The 18936-nt window shown below is 39.2% G+C and overlaps 1 protein-coding gene across 1 annotated transcript; it reads left to right on the top strand.

The window, feature by feature from the left end:
• Positions 1–13129: 13129 nt before the first annotated feature.
• On the top strand, positions 13130–18597 carry LOC134658535 (pyrroline-5-carboxylate reductase 3). The gene is made up of 5 exons (XM_063514223.1): positions 13130–13225; positions 13859–14118; positions 14949–15170; positions 16144–16355; positions 18346–18597. Exons 1-5 carry the CDS (start codon positions 13153–13155, stop codon positions 18407–18409), a joined length of 831 nt encoding a protein of 276 aa, XP_063370293.1. The 5' UTR covers positions 13130–13152; the 3' UTR covers positions 18410–18597.
• The last annotated feature ends 339 nt before the right edge of the window (positions 18598–18936 follow it).

The raw sequence follows: 18936 nt of genomic DNA, 5'->3' as shown, positions 1-18936 counted from the left end.
AAACACAACACTCTTCTACACAAAACTATGACGCCGGATAAGCAGAAGGACGGAGGTGAGAAGGAGTATGTGTGTGCGCCCATATCGTTATCAGTCTGCGACGATAGTGAGGTCATGATGGCTACTGCAGTTATTTTAGTTAAGAACGAAAAAACAAATGTAATGCATGAGGCTCGTTGTTACCTCGACTGTGGGTCTCAATCTAATTTTATATCTGAGGCGCTGGTGGAGAAGTTAGGCATACAAGGTGAGGATATAGATGTCAACATTACGGGTATTAAAGATATTTCGTTCGATGTCAAAAAACACTGCGCGGTAACTATTCAAGCGCGTAATAGTAGTGTTAAGGGACCTTGTGCGCGAGTTGATGCCTACATTCTCTCTCAGATAATGAAACCCTTACCGTCAGAGGAAGTGGATATTTCAGATATTGAAATCCCTCAAAATATCACATTAGCAGACCCAAGTTGGTACAAGCCTGCGGATATAGACATATTAGTAGGCGGTGCGATATTTTGGGATTTAATACGCAATGGACAAATTAAGCTTGGTAAAAATAAGCCTAAATTGCAAAATTCAATATTTGGTTGGTTAGTGGTAGGAAAAACAATGTTAACTACTAAGAGTAGTAAAACAAAAACTGAGCATTGTGCTTTCAGTAGGGAAATACGCGATCAGCTAAGTAAGTTTTGGGAGTTGGAGGAAGTGCCAGCTGCACCAGTGTTGTCCCCAGAAGAGGAGGCGTGCGAAGAACATTTCAAGCAAAACACACGACGCTTAGCTGATGGCAGATTTTGCGTCACGCTGCCCTTGAAAAATCAACCAGATGTTTTAGGTGACTCGTATAGACTAGCAAGGAAACGGATTGATTCTTTGGAGCAGCGGTTTAGAAGGCAGCCTGATGTAAAATCGCAATATGTAGAATTTATTAATGAATATGCACAGTTGAACCACTTATCAGAGAGCAATAAGCCTGAAAAGGCCAACTTTCTGCCCCACCACCCGATTTTAAAGGCCCAAAGCGAATCTACGAAGTGTCGCGTCGTTTTTGACGCGTCAGCTCGGACTGATTCAGGCTACTCGCTCAATGACATTCTCATGGTGGGTGCCACGGTGCAAGACGACATTTTTTCTATTCTAATACGATTTCGTCAGCACGTTTTCATATTCACAGGAGATATAGAAAAAATGTATCGGCAAGTAATCGTGGAACCTTCACAGAGACACCTTCAAATGATATTATGGCGTGAAAATGAAGGTGAGCGCATGAAGTACCTAGCCCTGAATACGTTGACGTATGGCACGTCTAGTGCGCCGTTCTTGAGCACGAGATGCCTAGCCCAACTGGGCTATGAATGCAGTGATCCTTTGATAAAGGAGGTAATTGTCCATGATTTTTACATCGACGATTTGATAACTGGTACGGATGATGAAGGACAATTATTAAGCCTTTATCAAGGGGTCAACAAAACATTAAGTTCAGCTCATTTTAACTTGAGAAAGTTAAAAAGTAATTCGAAGCAATTTATTTCTGAAGTAATGGAGACAAACAGTTCTCAACAGGATAACTTAAAAATATCGAATCAAAGTAACACGCTAGGCGTGGAGTGGAATCCAAATGCAGACAGCATATTAATGAAATGTTCAAAGTTGCCGTTGTTAGATAACCATGTAAAATACACTAAAAGGGCTGTCCTATCTGTAGCTTCAAGTATATTTGATCCCTTAGGGCTGTTGAGTGTATGCGTTATTCTATGCAAAATCTTTTTGCAATCATTATGGTCACAGAAATTGGACTGGGATCAGGAAATACCTCAGGCGCCGAACTGTATCTGGACCAGATTTGTCAACAATATTCATTACTTAAAGGAAATAAGTATTCCACGCCACGCCAGCTGTAGAAATGCGGTTGAAATTCAAATCCATGCATTTTCGGATGCCTCGTTAAAGGCATATGCAGGATGTATTTATTTAAGATCAGTAGATGAGTTAGGGCATTGTACGGTTCGACTTTTGTGCGCTAAAACAAAGGTCACGCCTTTGAAGGCGACGACTATCCCAAGATTAGAGCTTTGTGCATCCTTACTAGTTTCGCGTTTATGTGAAAAGGTCGTGCAAGCTTTACGCTGTAATATCGCAAAAAGATATTTTTGGTCAGACAGTAAAATTGTCTTGGGTTGGTTGCGCATTCCTACAAATAAGTTATGTACTTTTGTGTCGCATCGAGTCGCTGAAATAAATGATAAGTGTTCGAATGCTGCATGGATGTATGTCCCTTCAGCACAAAACCCGAGTGACCTGGCCTCACGAGGCGTGTTTCCGGACGAGCTACAGTCGTTGTCACTGTGGTGGGAGGGACCTGCATTCCTGCAGGATACAATTGATCAGTGGCCAGAGCAAACTGAAGCGACAGAAAAGAGCTTACCTGAGTTACGTGTATATGCGGCAAGAGTTGAAAAACCGACAGTACCGATAATCGATATGTCAAATTATTCAAGTTTTCTTAAACTTAGAAGGATATTCGCGTACATGTGTCGATTTATCAATAGCTTGCTGCGTAAACCAAATTGTGAAGCTAGCACTTCATTTACTGTGGACGAGCTTGAACAAGCAGAGTCCAAGTTAGCTTGTTTGTCACAAAGAGAAAGCTTTCCTAATTATGATAGTAATCCAAAGTCTATCATTGGATTAGGTAAATTAACTCCTTTTGTCGATGACTCCGGATTGATTCGAGTGGGAGGAAGATTAGATAACTCTAATTATGATTTCGACAAAAAGCACCCTATTCTCTTAGATGCCAAACATCACTTCACTGAATTGTTGTTTAGATATTTCCACTTCAAACTGTTACACGCGCCGCCACAACTTCTTCTGTCAGTCATTCGCGAACACTATTGGCCTTTAAATGGCAGAGTACTTGCTAGACGTACTTACAACAATTGCACGCGCTGCAAAAGAATGAAAGGAGAAGTAGCTCAGCAAATCATGGGAAACTTGCCAGCTCAGCGGGTAACACCTGGCTATACGTTTGAGGTGGTAGGTACTGATTTTGCCGGTCCATTTTTTGTGAGTAACAGGAAAGGTCGTGGTGCAAAACTCCATAAGAGTTACCTATGTGTTTTTATAGATTTTAAGATAAAGGCAGTTCATTTGGAACTTGTAAGTTCTCTGAGCACAGAAGATTTTATTTTAGCATTGCGTCGCTTCATATCTCGACGAGGAATGCCTCGAGAGATATTTTGTGACAATGGGAGAAATTTCGTAGGCGCCAGTCGCGAGATAGGTGAGTTTCTCAATGCTGCCTCAAGTTCTGTGTCAGATGCATTTGTAGACGATAAGATAGTCTTTCATTTTTCACCTGCGTACGCTCCAAATTTTGGAGGCCTTTACGAAGCAGCTGTCCGGTCTGCGAAATTTCATATGAAAAGGGTGGTAGGCAATACTCACTTAACTTTCGAAGAGTTGACATCGTTGTTCGCACAGATTGAGGCCGTCCTAAATTCCAGGCCCCTCTGTCCCATGTCCTCCTCTCCAACCGATTTAGCACCTCTCACCCCAGGGCATTTTATCATTGGAAGACCCCTTGTCTCGCTACCGGCACCTGATTTGCAAGATGTCAATCCTAATCGGCTTCATAGATACGCAAGGATTGAGCAAGCAAGGCAACACTTTTGGTCGAGATGGAGTCAAGAATATATCTGCGAATTGCAGCAGCGTACCCGATGGCAGCAGCGACGCCCCGACATCAAGCCCGGTCAGATGGTCCTGATAAAAGACGAGGCGACATCACCACTGAAATGGCCATTGGGACGAATACAGGCAGTATATCCTGGAAGCGATGGAGCAAGTAGAGTCGCGGACATACTCACAACAAAAGGCACGATTCGACGAGCCATCAATAGGATATGCCCCTTCCTAGATGAAGATAAGGCTTAAAGCCAAGGCTTTAAGAGGCGGGAGGATGTTGGCGCAACATAAGTACCTACTCGGCCGAAGACCAGTTGACGACACATGACGTCACACACATACGTCACGGCTCCCCGTTCCGCGTACCTACATTTAGACTGCACCGTACAGCCGAAGCGGCTGCACATATCTTGTATAGATTTCCAAAAAACCTAAACGATTACATGTATATCTAGTTGTTAAGAAAATAAAAGAAGATTAGTACTATCCTGAAGTTCCTTCATTCTTCATCAGAAGAGCTTAATTGAGGAGTACATCGAACAGTTCTTATACATCATTTTTTATAATTTTTAACTATAATTTTATGATGAATTTTTAAAAACTGCCCCTTCTCGTCACCTATTGCCGGTGACGCACGCTCGGGACCTTATTATTAAAAGGCAAGATGAGAAGACGTGTTAATAGAAACCAATACTTGTTATTTAGATATTACGTAACAAAAGGAGTACAATTTCAACGACTAAATCTATCAATTTTACATTTTGGCTCTAAAATCGTTAACGGAGCCTTACATTAAATAAAACGTAAAGCAAAAAAATGAATATCAAATGAAACTATTATTTCGTGCTAGGTTTCGAAAAACGCATAGACAGACCTTGCACGATAACAGCCGACCATGCATGATCTAGTTTACTTTTTAATAGGGAACATTACGCGAAACTCTGCGTAGGGGGCGCTATTACCACAATCCATCACAATCTGAAGGTGATACAGAGGCAGATAACTAAATTTAGATTTTCGCGTTTCCCGGTAGGCCCTTTGTAAACAAACCGCCTTGATGTATCAATGTCACAATTTTTATTGTCTGTGAAAACTTGTCAAAATGGTTTACGATAGGTGCTAGTGCTGCACTCTGGTGGCAGAACATTGCAGGAATAGCCCCTAATACGGGTTCCCCTCATCTGGCATAATATTGTTTGTCAGAAATACATTTCGCATAACATGTATCGCAGAAACACTTTTAGTCGAATGATAATTTTACATAACTATTACTTGGCATTACTATTTACTACGCATACAATACATTTTGCAGCATATCATTAAGCAGAAGATTACTGTTGCCGACTTTGATTTAGCATAATTTTATGTACCATAACCATCCTGCAGCATACTCTTATGGCATAATGATTTTTTCTGCTAGCAGAAAAGTGGGTTAAGTTAAGTAAGAACTGCGACCCCAACAAAATTGGACGTGTGCCAGAAAAGAAGGTTAGGTTATGTTAGAATGGCGACCTCCTACAAAAACTAATGGCTGTCAGATAAATAGGTTAGGTTAGAGCTGCGACCTCCTACAAAAACGAACGGCTACCAGAAAAGTAAGATCAACTGCCATAAAAAGCGGCCAAGTGCGAGTCGGACTCGCCCATGAAGGGTTCCGTATTTAGGCGATTTATGACGTATAAAAAAAAACTACTTACTAGATCTCGTTCAAACCAATTTTCGGTGGAAGTTTACATGGTAATGTACATCATATATTTTTTTTAGTATTATCATTCTCTTATTTTAGAAGTTACAGGGGGGGGGACACACATTTTACCACTTTGGAAGTGTCTCTCGCGCAAACTATTCAGTTTAGAAAAAAATGATATTAGAAACCTCGATATCATTTTTGAAGACCTATCCATAGATACCCCACACGTATGGGTTTGATGAAAAAAAAAATTTTGAGTATGGGGAACCCCAAAAATTTATTGTTTTTTTTTCTATTTTTGTGTGAAAATCTTAATGCGGTTCACAGAATACATCTACTTACCAAGTTTCAACAGTATAGTTCTTATAGTTTCGGAGAAAAGTGGCTGTGACATACGGACGGACAGACAGACGGACAGACAGACAGACGGACAGACAGACAGACAGACAGACATGACGAATCTATAAGGGTTCCGTTTTTTGCCATTTGGCTACGGAACCCTAAAAACAGATTATGTTAGAGCATACTAGGAACTGCAGCACATTGGTAAGTCAATTAAAACCATTTATAACATCACCTTTAATGATAGCTTTATGCCACCAAAATAGTATGCAATATGTATGCAATACATTTATCTGCGCAATCAATATTCGTTTAAAATACTATTATGATCATCAACAGTATGCCAAAGTATGGTTCTGGATTATAAAACTCTGCGAAGCGATTGTATGCTAAATGATACTATGCGAAAGGTAATTCTGCCAAACGACATTTCTGCCAAGTAACATTATGCAATACAAATATATGTCAAAAAACTTTCTGCAACACATTAGTAACTCATTTCTGTTTTTCCCTTATGGTTGATTGGTAGAGAATGCCTTAAGTTAAGGCATTAAGTAAGTACATTTTTCTACATACAATAAAGTTTAAATAAATAGTAAAATATGTCTAAACTCTAATAGTTATTTACAGTACATATGTTGGTACATATCGTAAATAACTCATACAAGTGCGGAAAGTAGGAAATTCGCAACGAGTGGTGGTTCGCAACTCTCTTCGGTCATGTTTTATTTTATCGCCACTCGTTTCGAATTTCCTCTTTTCCCCACTTGTATCGTAAATAACTATTTTTGGTTTAACCAAGACTTTAAAACATACTCTAACTCGAAAATTAAAAACTACGTAACACTACAACTAAAATTCTAAATAAAAAACCAGCCAAGTGCGAGTCGGATTCGCGCACCTAACGCAAAAAAATAACGTTTGTTGTATGGGAGCCCCACTTAATTTATTTGATTCTGTTTTAGCTGTTAAAACTGTGTAATGAACAGTTTGGTTTCCAAGAAGGTTTAGGTACTGAATACGCAATCCTAACGCTGAAGCACACTGTTGATTACAATATCAATAGAAAATCGCCTATATACGCATGCTTCCTGGACTTGTCCAAAGCTTTTGATCTTGTGTCCTACGATCTACTTTGGAACAAGTTAAGGAAGACAGGCGTGGCACCCGAGGTTGTCAGTCTTTTTTCATATTGGTATGGTAATCAAAAGAACAAAGTGAGGTGGGCAAATGTGTATTCTGACGAGTACTCACTCAGCTGTGGTGTAAGGCAGGGAGGGTTAACATCGCCAAGGTTATTTAACCTATATGTTGATCAGCTGATTGGCGAGCTGAGTAGCATGCATATCGGTTGCCGCCTGGATAATATCAGCGTAAATAATATAAGTTATGCGGATGATATGGTGCTACTCAGCCCGTCAAAAGCTGATAAAAATATGTGAAAGGTATGCGGATGCGCATGGCTTAAGGTATAATGTGAAGAAAAGTGAGTTCATGATTTTCAAAGGTAGGAACAAGTTGCCACTATACATTCCGCCACTTCTTTTAAACAGTACGCCTTTGAAACGAGTGACAGAATTTAAATATCTGGGCCATGTGCTAGCCGAAGACCTTAAAGATGATAAAGATATAGAACGTGAGCGAAGGGCATTGTCCGTTCGCGGCAATATGCTGGCTCATAGATTCATTCGTTGTAGTGAGCCTGTAAAACTATCTCTTTTTAGAGCGTACTGCCAAAGTTTCTACACGAGTGGTCTATGGGTCAGTTTTACGCAGCGGGCGTACAATGCACTAAGAGTGCAATACAATAACGCATTCAGGGCCCTGTTGCGGCTCCCTCGCTATTGCAGCGCGTCGGGTATGTTTGCCGACGCGGCCGTCGACGATTTCTGTGCAATAATACGGAAAACGTCGGCGTCCGTTATACGACGCGTGCGAGGGAGCATCAACAGTATCCTGCAGATGATCGCGGACAGGCTGGACTCGCCCGTCCTCGGTCGCTTCATGGATCTACATGTTATGCGGAGTTCATGGGATACATGAGGCGGCAGAGGGGGGGGGGGGAGAGTCGCAACTTTTATTTTAATGTGTAATTTGGGTACGGAACCCTAAAAACTGGCCCCAACTCGGTGCTTTGTGGCAAGGTGCCAAGAAGGCAGGCGGCACTGCCGCGCTGGACGGCAATGCCAATGCTTTGCGCGAGGTAAGAGCCAGCCCTTCTGTCAGCCGTCGCCTCCACGAGGCGCATCGCCAGCTCTTTGAAAATGCTGTGGGCGCCAGGTCCAGTTAGGTAAATAGAATAATGAGGTAAGTATTCAGTTTTCTTTTTCAAAGCCAAAACTTTAAATACTGACCTTCAACGCTATGTACTGCAGTGACTGTTGTTGACTGCACTGTTGAAGGAGAAACTGGGTGTTGACGTTCTTGTAAAGAAACATCCGCTGAAAAATAAGTTAAGTACTTATATCCAAATCTTCAATGAATCAGAGTGTAAGCAATTATTATATTATTATCACAGTTACACTATCAGACTATCACTAGTAAATTGGATGACAATTTGACAATGCAACATTATGGTATCATCAAGATGATCTGATGATGGAGGCAGGAGGTGGTCATAGGAACACTGTAATAAAACAACGCAATCTAATCATGTTTGATTTTGTTGGAATTGTCTCGATAAATAAGTACTAAATGCTTGACACGAGGCGCATCGCCAGCTCTTTGAAAATGCTGTGGGCGCCAGGTCCAGTTAGGTAAATAGAATAATGAGGTAAATACTCAGTTTTCTTTTTCAAAGCCAAAACTTTAAATACTGACCTTCAACGCTATGTACTGCAGTGACTGTTGTTGACTGCACTGTTGAAGGAGAAACTGGGTGTTGACGTTCTTGTAAAGAAACATCCGCTGAAAAATAAGTTAAGTACTTATATCCAAATCTTCAATGAATCAGAGTGTAAGCAATTATTATATTATTATCACAGTTACACTATCACTAGTAAATTGGATGACAATTTGACAATGCAACATTATGGTATCATCAAGATGATCTGATGATGGAGGCAGGAGGTGGTCATAGGAACACTGTAATAAAACAACGCAATCTAATCATGTTTGATTTTGTTGGAATTGTCTCGATAAATAAGTACTAAATGCTTGACACACATACAGACAGACGCACGAGTGATCCTATAAGGGTTCCGATTTTCCTTTTGAGGTACGAAACCCTAAAAAAGTAAATTCAGCTGTAAAAGCACAAATAAAATCTATCAATAATTAAATTTTTGACAGAATACTTATTTCGACCCAAAACTTAAACGGCAGATATAGGTACTAACCTTCAATTTCAAGCTTAGCAGGTACTGTTGTTGACTGTATTATTACTGGAGAAACTGAGTGTTGAACCTCTTGTAACGAGACATCAGCTGCAAAAGAAGTTGAACATAATATTAATAATATTTATGATGCTGTCCATAATATAACTAAATAATGTACTATGTACAGTCTAATAAATAAATAAGACCGACAACCTTAATACAAAGCCGCGAGAATCGTAATTTTTTGTAGATGACATATAATATATTATTATATATTTTTTTAGTTATTTGCATATAATTCAAAATTGCACGGAGTATCTTACATGTAACTGGAATCACAACATCATATTATATGACATGGGCGTACGCACGGTGCGGCAAGGTGGGGCACGGGCGTAGCCAGGTTTTAGTATCGGGGGGGGGGGGTTCAAGAAAATAAAAGCGGCAAAGTGCGAGCCGGACTCGCCCATTAAGGGTTCCGTATTTAGGGGATTTATGACGTATTGTTTAGGCGGGAGCTATCACGACTCCGCCATTTTGAAAAATTTCCAAAAACCGGATCGACAAAAAAAAATTATTTAGTCATAGAATTCGGTCACAAAATTTCACGAAAATCGGTTAAGAATTGCGACGATAGAGGAGAACATCCGGACATACAAAAGCTAAATGCCCGAGTCAAAACGTAGACCTTCGCTACGCTTCGGTCAATAAGAGAATGATAAAACAAAAAAAATATATATGATGTACATTACCATGCAAACTTCCACCGAAAATTGGTTTGAACGAGATCTAGTAAGTAGTTTTTTTTAATATGTCATAAATCCCTAAATACGGAACCCTTTATGGGCGAGTCCGGCTCGCACTTGGCCACTTTTTTTCTATTTTTGTGTGAAAATCTTAATGCGGTTCACAGAATACATCTACTTACCAAGTTTTAACAGTATAGTTCTTATAGTTTCGGAAAAAGTGGCTGTGACATACGGACGGACAGACGGACAGACAAACAGACAGACAGATTATTACAAAATTAATCTTCTGTTTTTCTTTTTAAATATATCCACTACTTCATTCGCATCAATTTCGATCCGATAATCGACGATGGCGGAGAAATACAAAATCCAAACCACCGTATACTAGGTAATAGTTAGTAATCAATGAAATATGCCGCACGCCTGTTCTTATTTTAATTCTATGAATGTTAATATTCTGAACTTTTCGGGGGGGGGGTTTGAACCCCCAAAACCCTCCCCCTGGGTACGCCCGTGAGGTGGGGCAGTTGCCCCACCCTGCTGTCTGACCCGAAGTTAAGAATTTTTAAAAATTGGACCTTGGTTCATTGAATCTTGATTAATAAGTTTATTTACTTCTGCCCCGCCCCTTAACACCCCTTAACAAATTCTGGGTACGCCCATGTTATATGATTAATGAATTAGGTGTAGATAAGTGTATTGTGTATTGTATCAGTTTTGTCACCAGTGCCAGCTACATTGCATAATACACATCACACAAATATAAACAACAAATTAAACTAAAAAAGTCCTGGCTACAGCCCACATATAAAACATTACAATAAATCTTAAAGTTGTCATCATCAAAATCAATGTGGCGGACTATTAATATGAAACATATTATATAAACTGATTGAAAGACCACACTGATCATAGCCATATGAGTTTCAGTTAATGTTATGACTAAACTCTCTTTCTGTAGACAAAAGTTTATGTGCAAAAGAAAATGAATTCTCACCTTCATTAGGTTTTGGTGCGGCAGTCTCTTGACTCGTAGAAGGAAGTGCATAAAGATGTTCATGTAAATGAACATCACCTGCAAAATATATGATGATAATATAGGCCATCTAGTAGTTTTTGATGCATAAATAGATAATGTTTTGGTGTGTTCGGATGATGGGTCAAGCTGTGTGGGCTGCATGCATACATCAGTCTACCTATAAGTCAGATGTATGCGTGCCCACCAAGCTTCGTATCAGCGAATTATCCATACTTCCCTACTAATATTATAAATGCAAAAGTATGTCTCTCTGTTACCTCTTCACACTTAAACCGCTGAAGCGATTTGGGCAAAATTTGATATAGAGAAAAAGGACATAATCAGCATTATCATAGACGAAGTCACGGGTAGAAGCTAGTGTCTGATACGTACAAGAGTCAATATCAGAGTGTGTTCATCCAACTTGCAATGGATGTGTATGAATGTATGTTTGGGCCAAATCTTGCAAGCTAAATTAGACCCACTTCCTATTATACTATTAAACAATTGAGTTGAAACTTCATATCTACATGTAATTTGGGTGACAATGCAATATGATGGTACCATCAAGCAACATTTTGATATGATGTTTTTCTGTTGGGTTGGAGTGCTCCCGGTACTGGCTTTCTATACAAATACAGTACCAGAACCGGTAATTCTCAGTACTCGCCATACAAACTCAGTACCATAAGCATTCCCTAGTTGTGTTGTCCCCTACTGCTACAACTATACAGGGGTCATTAAAACCCACCATACACGGGCCGCTCGTAGCTGTCCCACTGCTTCATGCGGTCCGTCTATGGGAGCCCAATATCATTGAAAACTAAATATGTCTGCTGAGCACAGTCTCCTCCCAGTGTGTAACAGGACATTAGATTATAGTTCTTAAGCTAGCCAAAATACAGACAAATTAGCAAGCTAAATAAATGCCCACATAAGTACCTGACATGCCCATGAGTATAGATGGTACTTGCACTGCAGTATCATCTCGTTCTTGATTTGTGCAGTAGTTATGTTCATTGAGAACATTGTATTCTGAAAATACACAAAAATAAGATAATGAAATATTTAATCAATCTTATTCGTTGTGCGTCAAAAATACCACGTGTGTAATATTTAGAGATTATTTATTATTTTAAGCGTAAATTAAAATACCACGCTGATATTGCTAGCTAGATAATAACAAACATAATAATATATTTAGCAAAAATACCATGACATAAATAGTGTTACGTACTAATAATTTGAATACAAACTTACCTTCAGATTCAGGAGACAGAGGGACGCCGTGAAAAAATTCCTTTTCTGTGAAAAGGCAGGGGTAAGAATAACGAATTCTGGACCCTTGGCTAAACTGAGTTTCGTCGAAATGTTTCTGACAAACACGTTTAGTCATTAGCTGACCCTTTGACAGTCCAAGTAAATGTGGATTAACTGGAACCAGAAACGACATCCACAAATTTCGCAAATGGTCGTTCATGGGCATGCAAAATAGTCTATGTGTGGCACTTGTTGATTCACAACCGAGAACACAACACTTTAACGGTGCCATATTAGGCAGACGCAAGGAACTCAACTCAACCAAGACGGGAGGAGGACAATTGTATTGCAAACCAGAGGAGGGTGGCTTCTCAGGGTACTCAACTGAACCAAGACGGCAGGAGGACACAAGATTAGCGGCGCTCAACTCGAAGTTTACAAAACAACTGAAAGTGAGAATTGTCAAATTCAATTTTTTTCAATTGACACTGTTGACAGCTAAAGACCACAGCTTACGTAAAACAGGGTGCGATACCAGCGCTAATACTACAGTGATGGAACTAAAGCTGTCAGGCCCCTGGCACAGACTCTATAAATTTTCAGGATTTCATCACGGTGTATAATCAGATGACTGTACATTATTATGTGACACTGACAGACAGATGACTGACGAGAAAAGTCGTACTATATTTATTAATATATGATATTTATAGTTGTTTGATGGAAAATTGGAAATGTAATTAAATAGTTTAGGTGGTTAATCAATTTAATTTGTTAGTGAATACTCGCTATATATTTCTTGCAGATTAGAGTGGCATGATTTTGAATTTTATGCAAGCGCATGTTATCCGATATAGTTAACTGTCTCAACATACACTTTTGAAACTTATTATTTAGAAAACTATCTAAACAAAATTTTGACTAACTACAATACTGCGGTAAGCTGAGCATAATTTTCTTTTATCCTAAGTTTCAATAATTTATTTTATAATGTTCGAGGCCAATGTTAAGAAGCACATGTCATTAAATCTTGGCATCTTCTAGTTCCGGAAAGTAACTATTATTCATGTTACAGATTAATCCTCGAGGATGTCGTTCAACCTTGGATTTATTGGTGGTGGCAATATGTCCACTGCTATAGTGAAAGGCATCTTGAAAACTGGTAAGTTCTGTTAAAATATACCTACATTAAAAAAAAATATCTTGAAACTATTTTGGCTTTAGCTGAAAAATAAATAAAAATAATTTTATTCAGTAACTAAGACCTACTTATTACCTAGTCTTAAGCTTGTATTTCGTTTTCTGTGTATTTTTTTTACTTTATGGCAGCGGGCGGCAACCTTTTACTAGCCAAGGGCCACATAGTAGTTTACGAAGTTGAAGCAAGCCGCACTTTGTTAATATTTATGACTTTATCAGACATTGTCGTTTGCCTATATTACATACAAAATAGCCAGGGAGGCTCACGGGCCGCAAGTGACAGGTTCACGGTCCGCATGCGGCCGGCGGGCCACAGGTTGCCGACAGGTTATGGAGGTAAAACATATTTACTTAAGATGTTTACAATAGGTGTGCTGGTGCCTCTATTTACACAACTGCCCCAAAAAAGGAGTGTATTGTTTTTAAGTAATTACTAATTATGTTAAGAGAACACTACTCTTCCACAGGTTGTTTTGCTTACAATTTCAATCCAAATGTGTAAGTTAGTAATGATAACAGTAATAATATAATTAATAGTGGCTGTGATGAGGCAATGTTTATTAGATGTTATGTATAAAAAAAATGTTTTTTATAGAAACACACTCACCATCCAAGATATGGGTATCAGGACCTCACTTGAATAACCTGAAGCACTGGAGTGACCTAGGTGCCAATGTTACAAACAAAAATGGTGAAGTATTCAGTCACTGTGATGTCATATTTTTGGGTGTTAAGCCAGGCATGCTTGAAGCCGCTGTCAATGACTGTCTCCAAACATTAACAGCAACTCTGTCTTGTAAAAAGGTGCTTTTTGTTTCAATGTTGGCCGGGATAACTATTGGTGATTTGCAAAAGGTTTGTGTGTAGATATATTGTTTACATAATTATCATTAAATTAGTGATGATAGTGAATCAACAAGATCGGCTACGTCAGCCACTTGCGAGCACACCGGAGACAGCAACAGAGTTGAAGCAGTCGCCATGGCCGAATCGGCTGTGGAGTCATTGATCTATGCCACTCTCAAAACTAAGAGCTAACAATAGCTCAGATTATAATTCTAATTAGCTGACTGGCATGCTACAGAAATAAGTCAGTTATAAAAAACCGGCAAAGTGCGAGTCGGACTCGCGCATGGAGGGTTCCGCACCATCAACAAAAAATAGAGCAAAACAAGCAAAAAAACGGTCACCCATCCAAGTACTGACCCCGCCCGACGTTGCTTAACTTCGGTCAAAAATCACGTTTGTTGTATGGGAGCCCCACTTAAATCTTTATTTTATTCTGTTTTTAGTATTTGTTGTTATAGCGGCAACAGAAATACATCATCTGTGAAATTTTCAACTGTCTAGCTATCACGGTTCGTGAGATACAGCCTGGTGACAGACGGACGGATGGACGGACGGACAGCGGAGTCTTAGTAATAGGGTCCCGTTTTTACCCTTTGGGTACGGAACCCTAAAAAGTGTATACATATTTATGACCTTGACTGTATGTATAAGCATTTCCCTACCTTTTTAATCAGACAGTTAAAATAATATAGGCTGAACAAATTGACCAAGCATGACATTTCTAATTTGTGTTGTGTTCTGCATCTACTTGTTTTGGGTAATATTGTATGACTCATGGACAAAAGAGTAACAAAATTTATTTAATAATTTACAAATTGTTTTATTTTCACTTTCAGGTCTTAAAGCAACTCTCTAAAGATGTGAGTGTAATACGCATAATGCCCAACACTCCAATGACTGTTGGGGAAGGAGCCTGCTTGTACACCCCGGACGACAGTGTGACGGAAGATCAGTGTAGTCTGGTGGAGAGGCTGCTCAGCAATTGTGGCATCTGTGAAAGGGTGCCAGAGACTCTGATGGATTCTTTAGGCTCCTTAATTGGCTGTGGACCTGCTTTTGTAAGTTAATAGTATTGTTGCCACATAAATTAAGTATTACCTATTATTCATTGACTTATATATAAAGTAAAAAACCGGCCAAGTGCGAGTCGGACTCGCGCACGGAGGGTTCCGCACCATCAACAAAAAATAGAGCAAAACAAGCAAACAAAACAAGCAAAAAAACGGTCACCCATCCAAGTACTGACCCCGCCCGACGTTGCTTAACTTCGGTCAAAAATCACGTTTGTTGTATGGGAGCCCCACTTAAATCTTTATTTTATTCTGTTTTTAGTATTTGTTGTTATAGCGGCAACGGAAATACATCATCTGTGAAAATTTCAACTGTCTAGCTATCACGGTTCGTGACAGACGGACGGACGGACGGACAGCGGAGTCTTAGTAATAGGGTCCCGTTTTTACCCTTTGGGTACGGAACCCTAAAAATGGTGCTAGTTCAGCGGTGCGTCTTGTCTTTACGAAGTAATATACAAGTCAATGTTATTATTATTAACCATGTGTTATTATAAATGGGAGTTTGACATTTTAGGTATAAATGCTGTTTTGAAAAATTTTACGTGCTGCAAATTTGGTAGGTATAAATATATGACAAACCTACAGTTTGACCAAATGCGTAAATCCTCAAGCCGCTCCGGCGTGTGAGAGAGACAGCGCTATGTACGATTGTATATTTAGATCACGCATTTTCAAAATATAAAATGGCGTACCATAGATATTTTTGAACAAAACACCACATTTTTAATTACATACTTTGTCAAATCTCGATCTCGTCGAGATTAATCTCGATCTCGAAAGTCTGATGGTCGAGATCTCGAAACACCCAATCTCGATTCAGATTTCTCGTGCGAGATCTCAAATTGCCAATCTTGTTGCGAGATTGCATTCTCTATACGCGATGCTCAATTACGCTTTTTCTGCTGTGGACGGAAACAATATTGGTTCATTAATTGTACGGTATGTTTTTTTTTTTCAGGTATACATAATAATCGAAGCTCTAGCAGACGGCGCAGTGAAGCAGGGCGTTCCTCGCGCGCTAGCATTGCGTTTTGCCGCCCAAATGGTGGCCGGCAGCGGCAAAATGGTCTTGCAGTCTGGGAAACACCCAGGGCTGCTGAAGGATGAAGTCTGCTCTCCCGGAGGTTCCACTATCTGTGGAGTGACTGCGCTTGAGGAAGGGAAAATTAGGTACCTATTGTAATTTTTTTCATCTGTTAACAATTAGTATATTTGTCGTGATAATGAGGGTATATTTTTAACACATTCAATTCCAGCGCGAGTTACGCGCTACTAGCAGCTGATAACATGGGAAAAACCGTATGTAGCGAAAAGCGACGACGAAAAGAGAACCCGCCTACCGGGACGCTGGCAGTGAATTATACACCTAAACCTTCCTCAAGAATCACTCTATTGATAGGTGAAAAACGCATAAAAATCTGTTTAGTGGTTTTTGAGTTTATCGCGAACATACAAACAGACAGACGCGGCGTGACTTTGTTTTATAAGGTGTAGTGGCAAACTCGACCAGCTGTAGAGCTATGTATTTTTATACAACTAATATTCTTTCTCTATAATTATTAGGACTTGCAAATATTCGAAACTTTCAGATATTCGAATATTCGACTTTTTCTGACGACGTATTCGAATATTATAAAAAATAAGAAAAGGAACGAGAAATCGGTTTATTATCGTTTTATTCAAAAGCTTTTATCACATATTGCTAAAACTAAGGATATTTGGCAGAAATCCACTTAATTGACTAGATTTTATCATCCTACTATTTATAAGATGCCCACATTTATAAAAACAAGTAAAACGCTAAAATTAGACGTATTTAATATTTCTAGATAAAACTTATTATAAATGCGTCGCTGCGTGAAATAATATAACTTTAACCATCCAAACACCTAGGTATGTAAGATATATTTTTCAGTAGGTAATTATTTTCCGATTTAAATTAACTTGTAATCACTCAGAGGCCTGTAAAAAGGTTTTTAATTTAATTGTATTTTGAATCTTTATTGACTTTATTTGTTTTGGCAAGTTATTACTCCTAATGGTCGGCTAATTATACAGTGTGGAAAGATAAGTCGGGCCCTGGAGGGAAACTACCTTAAATCCTTAAGCTGGCTCATTTTACTTAAAGGAGACATTCCTTTATTTTTAAAAAGAACCTACCGTTCCTCATTCACTGTAAATACCCGTAAAACACACAGAAACTGTAACTACAGCGGATGACATAATTTTTTTTACAGTAATAAAAAATATTCGAATATTCGAAATCTGAGCGGCCGAATATTCGAATATCAAAACAGGTCGAATATTCGACAAATTCGAATATTCGAATTGCAAGCCCTAATAATTATATAATAACATTTATAAGACATGATCAATGAATAAATAAATATAGGACATTCTTACACAGATTGACTAAGTCCCACAGTAAGCTTAAGAAGGCTTGTGTTGTGGGTACTCAGACAACGATGATTAGTCTGTAATGAAGAAATCCTGAACCAATTTAGTTTCGCTTAGCGCGATAAGTACTCGGCGCTGCTGACAAAGTATATTTTTGTCCCATTGGCAGTAGAGACGTCCGGATGTTGGTGTGCTGAGGCCAAAATTTTCTTGGGTGAATTGGGGCAGCGTTTATGGGAGAGAGGTCATGACCCTCGTTCCGGGTCTTTCCTGATGCAGAGGCTGTCCATCGCGGTTCAGCGTGGCAATGCGGCGAGCGTGATGGGCACCTTTGCGTCTGGAAGGGCGCGGGACGAGTTGTTTGACTGAGTTGTGGCCTTGCTGAGTTTAGTTTTAATAGTTTATAGTTAACTTTAATGTATTTTTAATGTAAATTTGTTAATTTTACTGTGTAATTGGATTCAATACATAAACTTTTTTATATTTATTTAGTTTCGAATTAAAACTTCTTAAAAATTTACCGTAGTAGGTAAAGTATGAATTAGGTACCTTCATATGTAAGATTCGATCTGTACTCGTATACCTACTGTACTAATTTCTGCCGGGTTTTGATGTCTGTTTGCATAGAATATTGCCAATTTATGTGGTTTGTGTATACACAATAAAGTCCATTTTCGCATTTAGAATATAGGTAGGCGTATCATACCATGTGTATCTATTCTATTTCATTAACAATTGTTCAAACATGTTAATTTATTTTCAGGGCCACTTTGATCAATGCTGTACAGGCCTCTACGCTGAGAAATAAGGAGCTTGGAAAGAAGTAGGAAAATAGTCAGGCAACAACTGCAGTTTTATTATACTTAAGTACAAAATCTAGATAAGAATGCACAGTATATTTTTTATTTATAAGATAAACTAGGTTATTTCTAATGGTTACTCCCAGCCGGCAATAGAACACGATAATGAATTATTTTAGCACCAAGTTCCCCAATTCTATAACAAAATTAACCCGCCTAGCGGTTTTTTGACAGCGAAAGTGATAAGATTAAGAACCCTCGTCGTTGTCGTCTTCAGCTTCGCCCCGCTCTGCCTTTTATAATCATTATTCCAGCAATTTCCTATTCGGACTTTGCTTTGCGTAGTTTAAAATACACATCAATTGGTTAAATGTAAATTTCCTGCGACTACTATTTTTTCACGGTGTACTATTGGTGTAAAGCGGGCCACTCACACACCTGCCGCAGGGGCAATACCGGTCGCACGGCGGTCGGAGCAATTTTAGGCTGTTTTCTACACACTAGCCTGCCACTCAGTGTGTAAGTGATAGTCCCGCTGAACGCTCGTCGACGAG

Source organism: Cydia amplana, chromosome 2 (assembly GCF_948474715.1).
Source record: "Cydia amplana chromosome 2, ilCydAmpl1.1, whole genome shotgun sequence".
In the NCBI taxonomy this organism is placed as follows: Eukaryota; Metazoa; Arthropoda; class Insecta; order Lepidoptera; family Tortricidae; genus Cydia; species Cydia amplana.
This window is presented reverse-complemented; position numbering and strand designations above follow the sequence as displayed.

What these genes read in the sequence shown, in the direction of transcription:
- LOC134658535 (XM_063514223.1), top strand. Translation starts at nt 13,153, where the DNA reads ATGTCGTTCAACCTTGGATTTATTGGTGGTGGCAATATGTCCACTGCT. An exon ending in GAAAGGCATCTTGAAAACTG is followed by an intron (nt 13,226 to 13,858) that starts GTAAGTTCTGTT and finishes TGTTTTTTATAG; the next exon opens with AAACACACTCACCATCCAAG. An exon ending in TTGGCTGTGGACCTGCTTTT is followed by an intron (nt 15,171 to 16,143) that starts GTAAGTTAATAG and finishes TTTTTTTTTCAG; the next exon opens with GTATACATAATAATCGAAGC.